Source organism: Cygnus olor, chromosome 1 (assembly GCF_009769625.2).
Source record: "Cygnus olor isolate bCygOlo1 chromosome 1, bCygOlo1.pri.v2, whole genome shotgun sequence".
Taxonomy (NCBI): Eukaryota; Metazoa; Chordata; class Aves; order Anseriformes; family Anatidae; genus Cygnus; species Cygnus olor.
The window spans coordinates 75330062-75344846 of NC_049169.1; the positions used below are offsets into that span (position 1 = coordinate 75330062).

Genomic DNA, 14785 nt, shown 5'->3' on the forward strand with positions numbered 1-14785 from the left:
TTGCTTAAAGTGCTGGGTAGATTTCCTTCAGTAGCAGCTTTAAGCTGAACTTTAGAAAACATTTTCAACTTTCTCTGTAAGAGTTGGTCTTAGACTGTAATAATTGATTAAAAACTTCTCTGGACATATTCTGTGGTTTGAAGATATATTTTTTTTGATTTTTTAAAATTTATTTCAAAAACCATTCAGTGGATGACTGACTTTTATTGTAAGCATCTGAACGTAAGACAATGAATTTTTGGTTCTGGACCCAAGTTCTAGGTCCCTCTAAACACACCAATTAGAGGATATCCAATTATCACATGATTGAGATCACTCTCCTATTTGAAACACCTCTTCAGTGGAGGAGCAATGTCCCACTCCTTACAGGAGGATGGTACCTACATCCCTATGTGTTAAGGAAGATGACCAAATGCTGTGCCCTTCTTGTCCTAACTGGTTCAGCAACACACGCCTGCCTTGCAGGAGAGTGCACTAACCAGCAGGCTGTGAACTTTGGTAGGGGCATCTTGTACTCTTGTTTAAAGTTAAGTATGGATGGGGCCAGAAGAAGAGCAAGCCAGGAGAAGCCTGTCTCAGCAATCAAATGGTTAGGACACACGCTAGAAGAAAATACTCCTTGGTCCAAAACTTTTTATTTTCGTTCCTGCTTCTGTACAAAATGGATGCAAAGTTACAAGGGAAATGTCTTGTTTTCAGTCTTAGGTACTTCCCATCTACTGAAGAGCATGAGGTGTACAAGCAGCATCTAAATCTTGTTTACCTTGATTCTAATAATGTTAATTTGCACTTTATGCCAGCCACAGTCTGTGAATTAAATATTGCCGTATTCCTCATTAAAATTACTATTTGTATCCCTTTTAACCTACCAAATTAAATTTTAAGCAGTGTTTCTACAGTTCTGTAATCAGGTTTAAAAATCTCTGTGTCTCCTACATTGGTACTGCTGGAAAATAATAATTAAGATTGTTTGAGGTATAGGAAGGCCTATGGCATCTCTGAGTGTTTACTATAGTTAAATTAGGAGGATGTTTCAGGTGACAGAATGTGTTGCTAGCTGTGCAGAGAATAGTAAGTTGTGAATGCTTCAAAGGTTTTGTAATACAGATTGTCAAATCAAATATTTGATTTTGTATGTGCAAAGATTCTCTTCCCCTCTTCTGAGACACTTTTTCTGGGACAGAGTGGAGCAGCATCGATTAAAAGAAAGCATAGTCTACTCCTAGTAAATGTCACTCAAGTATACGTAACACATGATAAAACCATTAGGAGTAGGGGTGGAGATGTAGCAGGGCCAAGGAATGCACTAGGGGAACACATCACTAGTATTGTGTTATGGATGACACAGTATTGTAATATATCAGAACTGGGTAATTTTGATAATCATTTTGTAGCACATACAACTATGACAGTGGGGGAAAGAAATACAAAACTTTTAGGTTGACTTAATGGTGATGCAAAACCGTGTCTTGAACTGTAATAGTACAATGTTTTATTTTGAAAAATGAAAACAAAACAAATAAAAACAAACAATGTGATCCTATTAATAATGAATATTTTCAGTAAACATAGAAAACAAAATACAGTATTACATTAGATACTACTTATTTTCTACTGATATGTTTTGTTCTAGTGTGTCATCTTTACGATTGGCCTACAGCAATCTTGATATTAAAACAAAAGAAGAAAAGTTAAATCTATCTGGTAGGAAGAAAAATGAATTAGAGAGGCTTGGCATGGGATTTGGCAGCAACAGAAGGTATGTGAAGTTCTATAAACTATTTAAGATGCTCTTTGGTTTTATGCAGATATTCTTGATTTTGATTGGGAATTGAAAAAATATACTGAAGTGTGAAGTGTTATGGAAATTTAATCATCAAAGAATCTAGTATTTGTTAGGGAAGAGGACAGGACTGCTTTTGATGGATTTAAGTTTTAACCTGCCAGACAGGTGCTAACTTAGATTGCAGATACATGTAGATTTTTTGCTTCTGTTAGCTGACTATGAAAAAGGTAGCTGGAATGTTTTTAATGAACAGTACAGACGTAAGTGTAGCTTATCTACTACAAGCTGAAAAATCACATGACTGTTTAACTGTTGTTGGAAATAGTCTGTGTATTCAGAAGTCTTGTCACTATTTCAGAGAGCTATAGCTGAGCTTTCCAGGGCTTTTTCTTTTGTTTAAAATTCCGCTTGTTTTTAGGTGTTTGTATTTAAAAAAAAAAAAAAGCTTTTAAAATACTTTAAGAGCTTTGGCATTGTCAGCAGGCTTCAGAAACTAGGTTAGGCCTTTCGTTTTGTTTATTTTTTAGGGTGTGGACTTTGTCATCTCTTTACATACTTAATTTTCTTCCTGTCCCCAGTGGTATTTCTCATTCAGTCATCTCAGATATGCAGACAATAGAACAGGAAACACCAACAATTGCAAAACCGAAGAAAAAGTACACTGATGAGGTAGAAGACTCTTATTTCTCTTCGCCTAGTTCAAGGTAATGTATCGGCTTTTTGTTTTGTGTGGGACAGAAGTATATGCAAGTTATGTATTCAAATCTATGCAATATAGTTGAAGCAGGATAAAAACAGAAGGCAATTCCACAGGTCTACATACATATTATATTTTCAGGTTACATCTGAATCAGGAAAGTTGTGAAATAGTTGACGTTATTCTATGATTATCTCAATGACATGAATGTATTTAGAATCACAGAATCATAAAATGGCTTGGGTTGGAGGGGACCTTAAAGACCATCTGGTTCCAACCCCGCTGCCATGGGCAGGGGCACCACTCAGCACACCAGGTTGCTCAAAGCCCCATCCAGCCTGGCCTTGAACACCTCCAAGGATGGGGCATCCACAGCTTCTCTGGGCAACCTGCTCCAGTGCTTCACCACCTTCTGAGTGAAGAATTTCTTCTCAATATCTAATCTAAATCTACTCTCCTTTAGTTTAAAGCCATTACCTCTTGTCCTGTCAGAACACTGCCTGATAAAGAGTCCCTCCACATCTTTCCTGTTGGCCCACTTTAAATACTGGAAGGCTGCTATAAGGTCTCTAGCCTAAATAACCCCAACTTTCTCAGCCTGTCTTCATAGGAGAGGTGCAGCAGTCCCTCTGATGATAGTTGTGGCCTTCCTCTGGACCCTCTCTAACAGGTCTATGTCTTTCTTATGTTGGGGACCCCAGAGCTGATTACAGTACTTCTAGATGGGGTCTGAGAGAGCAGAGGAAAGTGAGAGAATCACCTCCCTCGACGTGATAGCTACACTTCTTTTGATGCAGCCCAGGGTAGGGTTAGCTTTCAGAGCTGCAAGCTCACATTGCTGGCTCATTCAGTTTTTCATCTACCAATACCCCTAAGTCCTTCTCTGTAGGGCTGCTCTCTATCCACTCATCATCCAGTCTATATTCATGTTTGGGATTGCCCTGACCCAGGTGCAGGTCCTTGCACTTGTCCTCATCGAACTTCATGAGGTTTGTATGGGCGTACCTCTCAAGCCCGTCTAGATCCCTCTGGATGGCATCTCTTCCATTCAATGTGAGGAAAAGGAGATACTTTTTCTGAGAAAATAGTCTTAATTATTTGCTATTTATGTGTTCTGTGTTATTCACTGTCCAGTACTGTACTATGTTTGCGTTGGTATATAAGCTTTCATTGGCCATATCGGGGAATCTACTGAATTTTTTGACAGAATGACTTCTGTTCTTTTTTGTTTCTTTTGTGGCACTTTGATGTGTCTTCAACGTTGAGTTTAAAATTAAACAAATATCAGTCTGATGCTAGATTTACTGCTGTCTGCATCATTCTATTACCTAGACACATGCCAAATACAAAAGCATAAATCTTAATATGTTAGATGAATTGTGTAGACGTCTGCAGTCTTATTTTGTAGACTTTGTCTTTAAATATAAAATTTAAGCAAAAACTTGGCAAATTTTTTCTGTCAGAGCACAAATGCAATGCAAATTATGAAATACTGATGTTGGTAAGGAAACAGAAGAGTGCCTACAGGCATTAATTGGGATGAAACAGCTGTTTCTGGACTGATAGAAACAGGTGGTGCTTTTGTAAATTGCATTTTATTGGATTGCTGCCAAGGAAACATGGAAAATTGTACCTAATTACTTGTAGATAGGCAAATAGAAACATGGAGGTTTTTATGTCATTACTTTGTTGTGTAGTCACTAGTGACAGAATTGCAAATATACCAAGTAAACTAGCAGCAGACTTCTAAAATAGAACATGTATCATCTCAGTGTTTCCCTATTTGTACCTTGAAGAGAACTGCTACTGCTCTCAAATTATTTATGTCTACTAGCAGACAAATTATGAATTATGGAAGAGTTTTTTTTAATGCATTTCAGATCAATAATTAGAAGATAAATTGACCTAGCTGTTCCTGACTCTTGCTCTTCTAGTTGTAGCAGCGTTAGTATCTAATTGGACTTGATGCACACTTCCATTATCTTTAAAGAAAGTATAAAGTCATATTGTTGGACTTGGTAAGGTTTATAAGGTGGTTATTGTCTTTCCTTCCAAGCTGTAACTTTGAAATAGAGGCAAAGTAACTTTAGTATCATCTTAGTATATACCAAAAAGCAAATAATCATGCAGGATGTTAGAGTGCTGATACATATCTGTAAACGTCTAAATGTTTAAATATATAGAATCAGAATCATTTAGGTTGGAAAAGACTTTCAAGATCATCAAGTGCAACCATCAGATTCACCTGACAAGTCCCATCACTGAACGATGTCTCTTACTGCCATGTCCACAGGGATGGCGATTCTGCCACTTCCCTGGGTAGCCCATTCCAATGCTTGATCACCCTTCCTGTGAAGAAATCCTTCCTATTGTCCAATCTAAACCTCCCTTGATGTAACTTGAGGCTGTTTCCTTTTTTTGTGTGTGCTACGTTTAAAAAAAAAGTTTATTAATATAACAATGTAACATTTTATTTTTTATTACATGCTGCTTTTTTTTTTTTCCCCTCCTTGAATACTGAAGAAGTCTTTTGTAAATTTAGGAAAATCTGAAAAGGAAAGATGGAGAACATAAGCCATTTTATTCAAATCAGGTCTTCTAGCCCTTTCTCCATCCTGTGGTTTTGATGGTCATTGTGAGATTAGATTGCTTCACATCCTACCCCATCTCACCCCTTGTTTGTAATCATGCATCCATATGGAACTCCTGAAGATTGCTGTTGCTTGTTGGTAGGCAAGAATAACAGCCTTGCTACATAATGGCTTCCTCGCAGGCTTTTATACTATGCTTCTACACTATGCTACCAAAGGAACATAGGACAAGCTGAGCAGTCAGGCAAAAGAAAATGACCCTGGTTGTAAGAAAGCATATAGCACCTTGCCATATTTCTAAGCTGTTATAAGTGAGATTGTCAGCTGAATGAAGCGCTTTGGAAGACAGAACTACTTTCTGATGCTGTACCACTTTAGTCTGGGAGTTTCTGCCTTCCTTTTGTTTATTTTACACGTCGTGTTGCAATGAAAACAACCTAAGCTCACAGGCGCAGGAGAAGATTTAATTGGTGTGGTGACTTAGTATCAACTTATATCTGTGACTGTTCCTTCAGATTTTCCACCTGTATCCAAAAGGTGGAGAGCGTAAAAAGCCTCTCTTAGCGGAAAAAATATCCCTTCAAGAACCTACTGCAGGTAATGTCCACTCTGTGGGGTGGTGAGATTGTGAAATTAAGATTGCATTGCAGTGAGTCTCCTTTGCTCAAAGCACTAAATGTACTCCCCTTTGTCTGTTGGGAAAGAAGGGGAGAGACTCTTTTTGTAGAAGTTCATTCCAGATCTCTGTCTTTACATGTACAGTGGCAGGAGATGGCAAATGAAAATTGTGGTGGCTTTTTTCATAGCTGATACCTTAGTGTGAAATGTCAAGAGCACTAAGCCTATATGAGCAGACTGGCTTCTAGAGTTGTCATAATGTGAAAACCTTGCTCACAGGGACTATCATGAAGTTTTTTCAGGGTTGCTCTTAAATCAAGCAGCTATCTTGACGATGTTTTTCCCAGTGCTTTGCCTGACACTAAAGAAGATGTAATACTTCAAAGTAATGAGAACTTTGCCGTGCTGTCTTTGATGGGACAAGACCTTTTGGGCAGTCCACTGCATATTCGTGACCATATCCAGCCTGAAGAAAGGTTGAACTTTCCAGTTGGTTAAATATAGATTAGAGTTCCTACTATTTCAATATTTTTTTTTCTTCTTTTATTTTAGGTACTATGATTCTTCAGATTTGAAAAGCAGCACTTTCTCTAAATGGGATGACAATTCAGATTCTTTTTGGAAGAAAGAAAATAATAGTAGAGACGTTGATGCAGTGTTAACTTCAAAAAGTACAGGATTTTCAGGCAGGTATGCCAAGAAAAGCTAACTGCTTTTTGTACAGAAAGTCCAAGGATGTTAATAGAATTTGAGTCCTGGTCAGAGTAGTGGGATTTTTTTTCAGACTAGAGTGAGAATTTGGTCATAGCTTTGATCAGCAGGCAAGAAACTTACTTCCTAGCTGATTTTTTTTTTGTAAGCTGACTTTCCTGTTTAGTTTCTTACGTTTAATCACTGTCTGTTTTGCTTATTGCTGTGCAGTGTATCTACTAGAGGCAATTTCCGAAGTTTTTTCAGCAAAAGAAATAGTAGATAAAAGATATGGAGAGAGCCTCAAATATTTGTACTGCTTTAAGAATTTGCTTGCTTTACTTGCTTTGTTTGTTGTCTGATGAACTAAGTAGAACCCAGTTACCAAATGAATGAAACTGTAGGGTACTCAGCTCTCAGGATTAGGATATTGAGTATGCATGCAAACAGCAGGTCTACTTGTGATGATAAAAGATGAATGTATTTCTTCTAGTGACAACTGTGTTTTTATTTTTGTAATGAGCTGGAAAGGGTGCAAGAATATGGGGTTCTGTGTACTTCCCTGGCTTATTTGCTTCTGTTCTTATTTAAAAGGGTATTCTTCATTTACCTGTACGCTTCAGTACAAATTTTTACTACAAGCATCGTCTATTGTTTTCTAAAGATTTGACCAGTAATACATACAGCACAAAATTGGTGTTGATGTCCGTAGTGCTATTACTTCCTTATTTGAGCATATTTGCTAAAAAATAAATAAATAAATAGTTGAATATGCGTGTTTGTTGAGGTAGAAGGAAATGATACTTCGAAGGATGCTGAACATTTTGTACTGTTAGGTTTAAATATGAATTGTGCTTTGGGGTGTTTTTTTTGAGGTTTTGTAGGAATATTCTATTCTTGTTGATATAATTTTGGCTTGCTTTTTAAATGGACTCTAAAAATAAAGATACAGGATTAACGAATTTCAAATACTATATGTTCATCGTCTTGTAAAACTGTCACTGAAATTTTATTCGCTCCGTATCAGATTAATTATCTTAATTTCTTTGTCCTATGTTCATACTGATTTAATTTCAACTTCAAAAAAAAATCACAAAGGCTTCATAAAACGAAGATGATAGTACTTCTTTCTTGATTTTTTGCATTGTTGTGATATAAATGTTACATTGCTAATGTGGGTTATTTTTTTCTTAGGCCTGCATCTCGTCGTAAGCCTGAATATGAGCCATCTTTAAGCACAGATGAGGCACAAAAAAAATTTGGCAATGTAAAAGCAATTTCATCAGACATGTATTTCGGAAGGCAAGATCATGCTGATGTAAGTAGAAAGCAATGATAAATATTTGTGAATGGGAAAATATTCTTTGGCTCTAGAGCATGATATTGTATAAAGTAGTAGCCAATAAATGCTTAAAATCTGTAAAAATAGGAAGTTTGTAGAATTTTGTCCATCTGCATGTTTGTTTGATGGAAATGTACCAGTCTGCAATAGCTGATAGTTCACTATGTCCTTTCAAGGGGCTGCTAGTTAAGGCTGCTAGTAGAACCTGGCCTCCAACATCATTCTTCTCTGATAGAGGTGGTAGGTTATGATTGAGTAGTCTTTGTTTTTTGAAAGAAACAGTCTGATGTTGGACGAAGGCTTACTTCTTCCATTCTAAATAACTAAACTGATGCAAACAAACTATTGATGGAAGTAGCTGTCCCCTATGTATGTAAGTGGAAACATTATTACTACTGTAAGACAAATTAAGCACAAATTGTTCAGCAAATGGCATGTAATTGGATCAGCCTAGAAATAAAAAAGACATAAATATTATTTAGAATTTTGAAGGCAAGGGATCACTTAAAAAAAAATTCTATTTTCAATGAAAAATTCACAATATAAGCAATGATGTAAATAATAATAATAATAATAATTTTGTCATCATTCCCAAGAACCAAGAACCCGCAAAGAGTTTATGTAAAAGCATCATGTGATTAGAAGAGTTAACATGATGCTAAACTGGTGTGGTTTTCCCTAACCCTACCTAGCCACTATTTCACATTTTTTGTTGTTGTTTTTAATGGTTGAATTGTGTATTATCTTCTGCATAGTCATCAACGACCGGTTCTAGGGGAGCTAATAGTGAATGGGCCTCTCAGTGTTGCAATGGTAAATGCCACACCCTTCGATGCATTCAAAAATGAGTTGAGAGGACAAGCTCATGCTGCATAAGTTACATGAAAACTAATGGTAACAGCTTTCAGAATGGTCAACTTCAGATGGATTTGTGTATTTTAAAACTGAATCTATAATCTAATTGTTAATTATCTGACATAAACTCAAAAGATCGAAACATATCATTACAATACTTTTTTCTTCTCAATTCTTTTCTAGTATGAAGCTAGGGTCCGTCTGGAAAGACTTTCTGGAAGTTCCTCTATAAGTTCAGCTGACTTGTTTGAAGATCAGAAAAAACAACCAGCAGGTACATATTTAACAGAGAGACTCTAGCCTGCTGTGGGATACACTCCAGTACTCTGCTTCTAGTCACAGTATCTGTTTGTGTAACATAACATTTCTGTAAGATAACACCTAAATTCACTATCAGGTAGTCTTAATAAGTTACCGTAAGGAACATAAGTGTATGTACATTTGTGTGAAAATAGCTGCAATAATTGTATTGAATCTAAGAGAATCTTTATTGAAATGTTAGTGGGCTTGAACTTCCCATATAATCTGTTGCATGACATACCCATTCATCAGGATATCTGCTTCAAACACTGGTTTTGCCAAATTATTAAGGAAAATTTGTGACTTGTTTGTCAGTTCAAGAGATTTGTTGGAATACCTTATACTGGAGAGTACAGATCATCAAGTTAGGAAGTAGTACTAATTAGACTGACTGAAAGGTAGTGCCTTAGGCTGTTAAAAAAATCTCATGTTTGCTTTCTAATACCTTTTCTGGATAGTGCAATAGCATTAAATAAAAAAGGTAAGAAGTACTAGAACGTTTTATTGAGCTGATCAGTTGGGTTTTGTTCTGTAACTGGTGAAGAAATGTAGAAAAAGAATTATAGAAGAACTCAAAAACTCTGTGCGTAGTTACATAAATAGGCTGGAAAAGCAAACAATATGTAGCATCTGTGGAAAAAAGTAGAGGAAAAAAAATGTGACTGTTCAGTTTCAATCCCCTGAAAGCAAGTATTGATGAAAAAACGTTTGCTAGTAGAGAAATAACTCCTGTTACCAGTTATTTAAGCTGGGTTTTAGTCAATTTAAAATTTAAAAAAAAAACACCACCATTCAAAAAAAAAAAAAAGAGAGGAGGAAACAAAGCAGAAATTGCAGCAATTTTCTTAATCTAGTTGAAAGAATATTTGCAGCATGGTGTCGTACCTGCGCCTAAAAAAAGGTGTAGGGGAAAAAAGAAATGTTGTTTCTTTCTGAATTTGTAAACTATAATATTTTCAATACTATATGTCTAAATATTAGACAGCAGTACTTCCTTTTTATTTTTTACATATACATTATTTTATATGGAATTAATTATATTTTCCTTACAAATTGTGTAGTCTGTGTGGGGTTTTTACACTGTAGTTAATAATGGACTGGGATATAAATATAATATAAATACAACTTAAATGTGGGGCAAATTGTGTTAGTGTTTTAGATATATTTTTTTTAGCAGGTTAAACTCAACTAGAATTTCAACTATATTGTGTCATTTCAAAATAGGCTGTAAATATCCTTACTCAGAATGTGGAATTTGAGGCTTCTGTAGCATATAGGTATATATATGCCGTACATACGTGTGTATATATATGACTGTGCCTTTCTATGTGCACATGATAAAATTCTGACCATATTCTGAATAAGAGTACTTATATAAAGCTTAATTTGTGCACACAATTTTTCATTACTGACCACCTGGAAAGTCTCTTAGGGCTTGTGGAATACAGAGATATATAAAGGAATTAAAAATATTTTCCTACGTTTCAAGGTAAGTTACTGTGACTGGCAACCATGTTATGTAGTCCAACAGTAAATTTGAAGGAATATTACAAAGGCCAAACTCTGAGTAAATTTCCTGGGCTGTTACTTGTCTGAAATGATAGCCAGGAAATAATACACCAGGAATTACTAGTTCTTGTGTTTTAAGTTCACATTCTATTCAGGCTGTAGGATTTGCCTTTCCTGCATATTTTTGCTGTTACAACCCCTGTATTTTTTTATGATGACCATTCTTTGAGAAATTTTACTGCAATGATAGCTTATCTGGTGTCGAATTGATGCCAAGGCCATCATCAGTTCCATAAAATGAACATAATCAGGAGACCAGTGGTTGGCAACAAATATGCTGCTGTAATTCTGGAGTCCTTGCCAGTATAAAATGTCCTTTGAAACTAAAGTTGTTTTCATGAGATTTTACATTGGAACAGTTTCAGGGTATCTGCCCTTATACAGAACGCTGTAGGATTTATTTACCAAAATGAGAAAACTGCAAGAAAAAGCCTTTACTTTGGATTTCTTTTAGATGTATTACTTATGAAAGATGGCATGTCAGATAGCTAACTTCTAGATGCTGATTTTGAAGGAAATAGCAAGAAAAGTTGTTTTCCTATATAATTTACAAGAAGTTTTCCAGATAACTGTACAAAACCAGAAACAGGAGAACATTCATTTGGTTGAGAAAAGAGTAGAGCTTTACTCAGCTTACTTATATCTGTTTTTTTAATTATTATTATTATTATTTCTATTATTTGTACTTTAATTACAAAAATGATGAAGCATTTGTTAAATGGAATAGATCATAAGAAAGTCAAAATTACAATTCAGAAATAGGGATATCTCCTTAATAATGAGGCTTTGAATAATAATTTTGAAAAGAATCTGTGGGCAAGTGTGCCCATCCTACTAGCTGCTTTAGAGAACGGGGTGGGAAGCTCACTGACACCAGTGCGTCTTTCACTGTGAAGCAGCCATTTAGTTTATTCAAATCACTCTAGCCACAGTAATGTCTGTTTCAGCCTGCTATTAACTTAAGTACCTTGAATTGCAATGAAAAGTGGAGCTGCAGGTCTCCCTTGGAGGGAAAAAGAAAAGGAAAAAAAAAAGAGGAAAAAAGAAAAAAGGCAGCCAGTATATAGTAATGCAGTCAAAAGGAGTTACAGTTCAAAAGAGTGCAGTGTCTGTGGTTGGATGAGCTTGTGTGCAGTTTGATAACTGTGTCATTTACAAGAAGTGTTCTGACTGATTCTGACTGTTCTGTTTGACTTTACAACAAGTGTTCTGACTGATCATGACTACCAGTTGACTGCATGGCTAAATTAGGGCTACAGATTGCAGTCTCTGTTTTGAAAATGTTCTGCTTTGGTATGCTTCCTATCAGGAACTTCATTTATTTCCAAGATGATAGTTCTGCAGTACTCTTTCACTGCCATTTGTGTCCTTTACAATATCAGGCATTTAGCTTATTTCCAAATAGTTTGCAGTATTCAGGCATGCCAGTAATTTTGTTCACTAATGAGTGGTTGATTGTAATTGTTAGCATGTTAATACTTACAATGCAGTTAGTTTTGAAACACCTTTGCCATCCGTTATTTTTGGGCCTGTACTTCTCATAATAGCAGTAGAGGTAATAACTCACTGGCCAAAAACCTACATTGTTTTAAGGAAGGGTGGATTGCCAGCTTTGTTTTGGAGTCTTAATCTTGCTATGTAAATGACCTTGACTATAATTCTATGGAATTTTCCAAGCCTTTGATGTAGTAATGCAAAATATGTGTATGTACAGCAAGCAAATGACCATATGCACACAAATAGGGTTCATTACTTTAGCTACCAGTGAAACGCATTCATCTTTAAATTGCAACATAAGAACAGCTGTTGAAGATACAAGACAAATGTCATTGCAGCAAGTTGAAAATGCAGGGTAAATCATCTATTATCCGAACATAATTTGCTCAGCTGGGAATACAAAGTGTAGAAAATGACAGGGTGGGTAGAAATATGAGCAAATAAAAAAAAATTAAAAGCAAAATGGATTTAAGAAATGTGAGATTTAGGCCTACTGTTTTTATAGTGATTATCTTCATGGGGGAAAAAAAAGACTGATTTTTACAGAAAGTTTTCTTTTTGTCTTCATGTGTATTCTTCCTTTAGGAAGCTACAATATTACAAATGTCTTGCCTTCAGCTCCTGATATAGCCCAGTTTAAACAAGGAGTGAAATCAGTGGCTGGAAAGCTTTCTGTACTTGCTAATGGAGTCATGACATCTATACAGGTTGGTAGAAAATATGATTTATTACACATCAGTTAAATTATTTTTGAAGAGATTTAGTGTCATAGATCTTCCTAATGATTCACTGGCAGGAAAAGAATGAATTTGGTTTTGAGTTTTATAGACCTGTTTTGATAGACAGTAGATCTTTATCTTTTTAAAAGTAAATCTGCAGCTGATAGCTCACCTTTCTTAGAATGTCTTTTTGTTTTTTCCTTACAAAGTTTTTTTCTTAGAATCCAAACAGAAATTCTATCATGGGAAGTTACTTGCTCTCATCTTATTGTTATAGTTCCTAGCTCTTGTATTGGTTCTTGAACTGAATTGACAGTAATACCTTAGATCCATATTTGTGCACACAATTAATACATCCTGTTCTAAATAGTGTAAAGCTTGCCTCCCGTTTGCATTTCCCATATGAGGGAAGTAGGAGTTCTTGTATGTTTGAAAGTGAGGCTAATTATCCCACAGTTGAGCTGTAAGTTCCAGTTCTTTGAAACAATAGTCAATTTTTGTAAAGACTTTAATAATTAAGCTACTATTTATAATAATTAAGCTACTATTTATTGTACAAATGTAAACTAATTTATTTCAATGGAAAAAATACTCATGCCTGTTTTTTGTTTGATTTTGCTTTTCTAGGATCGATATGGCTCTTAACATCTTGTATATCAATTAAGTACACTAAAGAAGAATTTCGTTTTGGATACACAAGTAATCACACTGCTGATTTGAATGAAGGTTGCCTTAAGACTGTTGATGTTTTCAAGTGTTCCAGCATATTTGTTGTGGAGCTTTCTGTCTCAGCCTCTTTTTACTGCTATTTCATCTTTACAGAGCAGAAATCTTATAGAAACTTGTTACATTGAATATGCTTTTTTTTTTTCCTCCCTCTTACAGTCTTGTATTTCTCTTAGTGACCTTAATGTTAGATGTTGGGATCTGTCTTTTATTACTGTTTTTGGCTGTGAGGCAGGGAGGAGAAAGAAGGATGAACGTGTGCTTTGAAAATGAGACTTTGTAATAGAAACCTCTGTGCAGTTGCATCCTTAGTTGCCAGACATAACTTGTCTTCTGACTGTCTTATGAAATGCGGAGAAAATTTAGATTAGGCATATGCTGAGATGGTATTTAGTGGACTGTAGCAAAACAGAATTAAATTAAACCTGTGCTTTTCAGGAGGAAGAAGCTCTTGCAGTCGTAAATTGATGTGCATTAAAATGATGAGGACTTAGTGTTTCAAAACAATATTCCTACTAGAAAATGTTATGCTTAATGTGAAGTATAAAGGAGAGAAGATACCTGGTATATTGAATAATAGATTTCATCTTGTCTTGGGAACAATCTATTCCTATTTTTGAAAGTTATAAAAAAAAAATGCAATATAGAATCCTTAAGTGCTTTAAAAAATAATCCGTATTGTGTACAAATTGAAAAAAAAAAAATATATATATATATATAAAGGGCCTAATATAGAGTAGTTAGTAAAATACTTGTTAAAATGTTTAGAACAATCTTAGTTTTTTTGATAAATTATGAAGTATTGAATGAGAAAATCTAGTGGGGCTGTGTTTTAGACAGTCTAGAATTTTTGTTGATGACATCTTGTATAAAAATAGTTAGACCTTAAAGAAAAATCCTCACAACCAAGAATGAGCTCAAGCTAATGCTGTTCTGTAACTTTATTTCTTAATTCAAATTTGTAAACTGCTGATATCTAATAAAAACAATTGATATAAACCGATTTTTTAATTAAATTTATATGTGCAGATGCCAGTCTCCAGCTTTCTAAATACTGCCGTCTGTATTCTGTCTATACAATGACCTGGTAAAATTAGCCTTTAATTTCAGTTAGTGAAAGTAGCTTTCTTATTAAATTGCTATCGCGGTTTAGAAATCAAAGTACTAAGACTGGGATAGAAAAGCAAGCTACTGTATTGAAATACTATGTGGAAATACAGTTCACATAGTATAGCTGTATTTCTTTTTTTGTGCTTCTTATATCTAACTCTCACTTCTGGTAACTTTCTCTTGTGGCTTTTCATAGAATCATAATATATCCTGAGTTGGAAGAGACCAGCAAGGGTCATGGAGTCAATCTCCTGGCTCCACACAGGACCACCCAAAACCAGACCC

At 35.3% G+C, this 14785-nt stretch overlaps 1 protein-coding gene across 2 annotated transcripts in view; it reads left to right on the forward strand.

Annotated features, from left to right (window-relative positions):
- Positions 1-14389, forward strand: part of ARFGAP3 (ADP ribosylation factor GTPase activating protein 3) — a 32981-nt gene extending 18592 nt beyond the window's left edge. For both annotated transcript variants that reach the window (XM_040545079.1, XM_040545080.1), the window contains 7 exons: positions 1634-1759; positions 2365-2490; positions 6245-6382; positions 7577-7700; positions 8763-8853; positions 12531-12652; positions 13292-14389. In XM_040545079.1, coding sequence (XP_040401013.1) covers positions 1634-1759; positions 2365-2490; positions 6245-6382; positions 7577-7700; positions 8763-8853; positions 12531-12652; positions 13292-13309 — 745 coding nt within the window. In that variant the 3' untranslated portion in view covers positions 13310-14389. The remainder of the gene's footprint in view (positions 1-1633; positions 1760-2364; positions 2491-6244; positions 6383-7576; positions 7701-8762; positions 8854-12530; positions 12653-13291) is intronic.
- Positions 14390-14785: the final 396 nt, after the last annotated feature.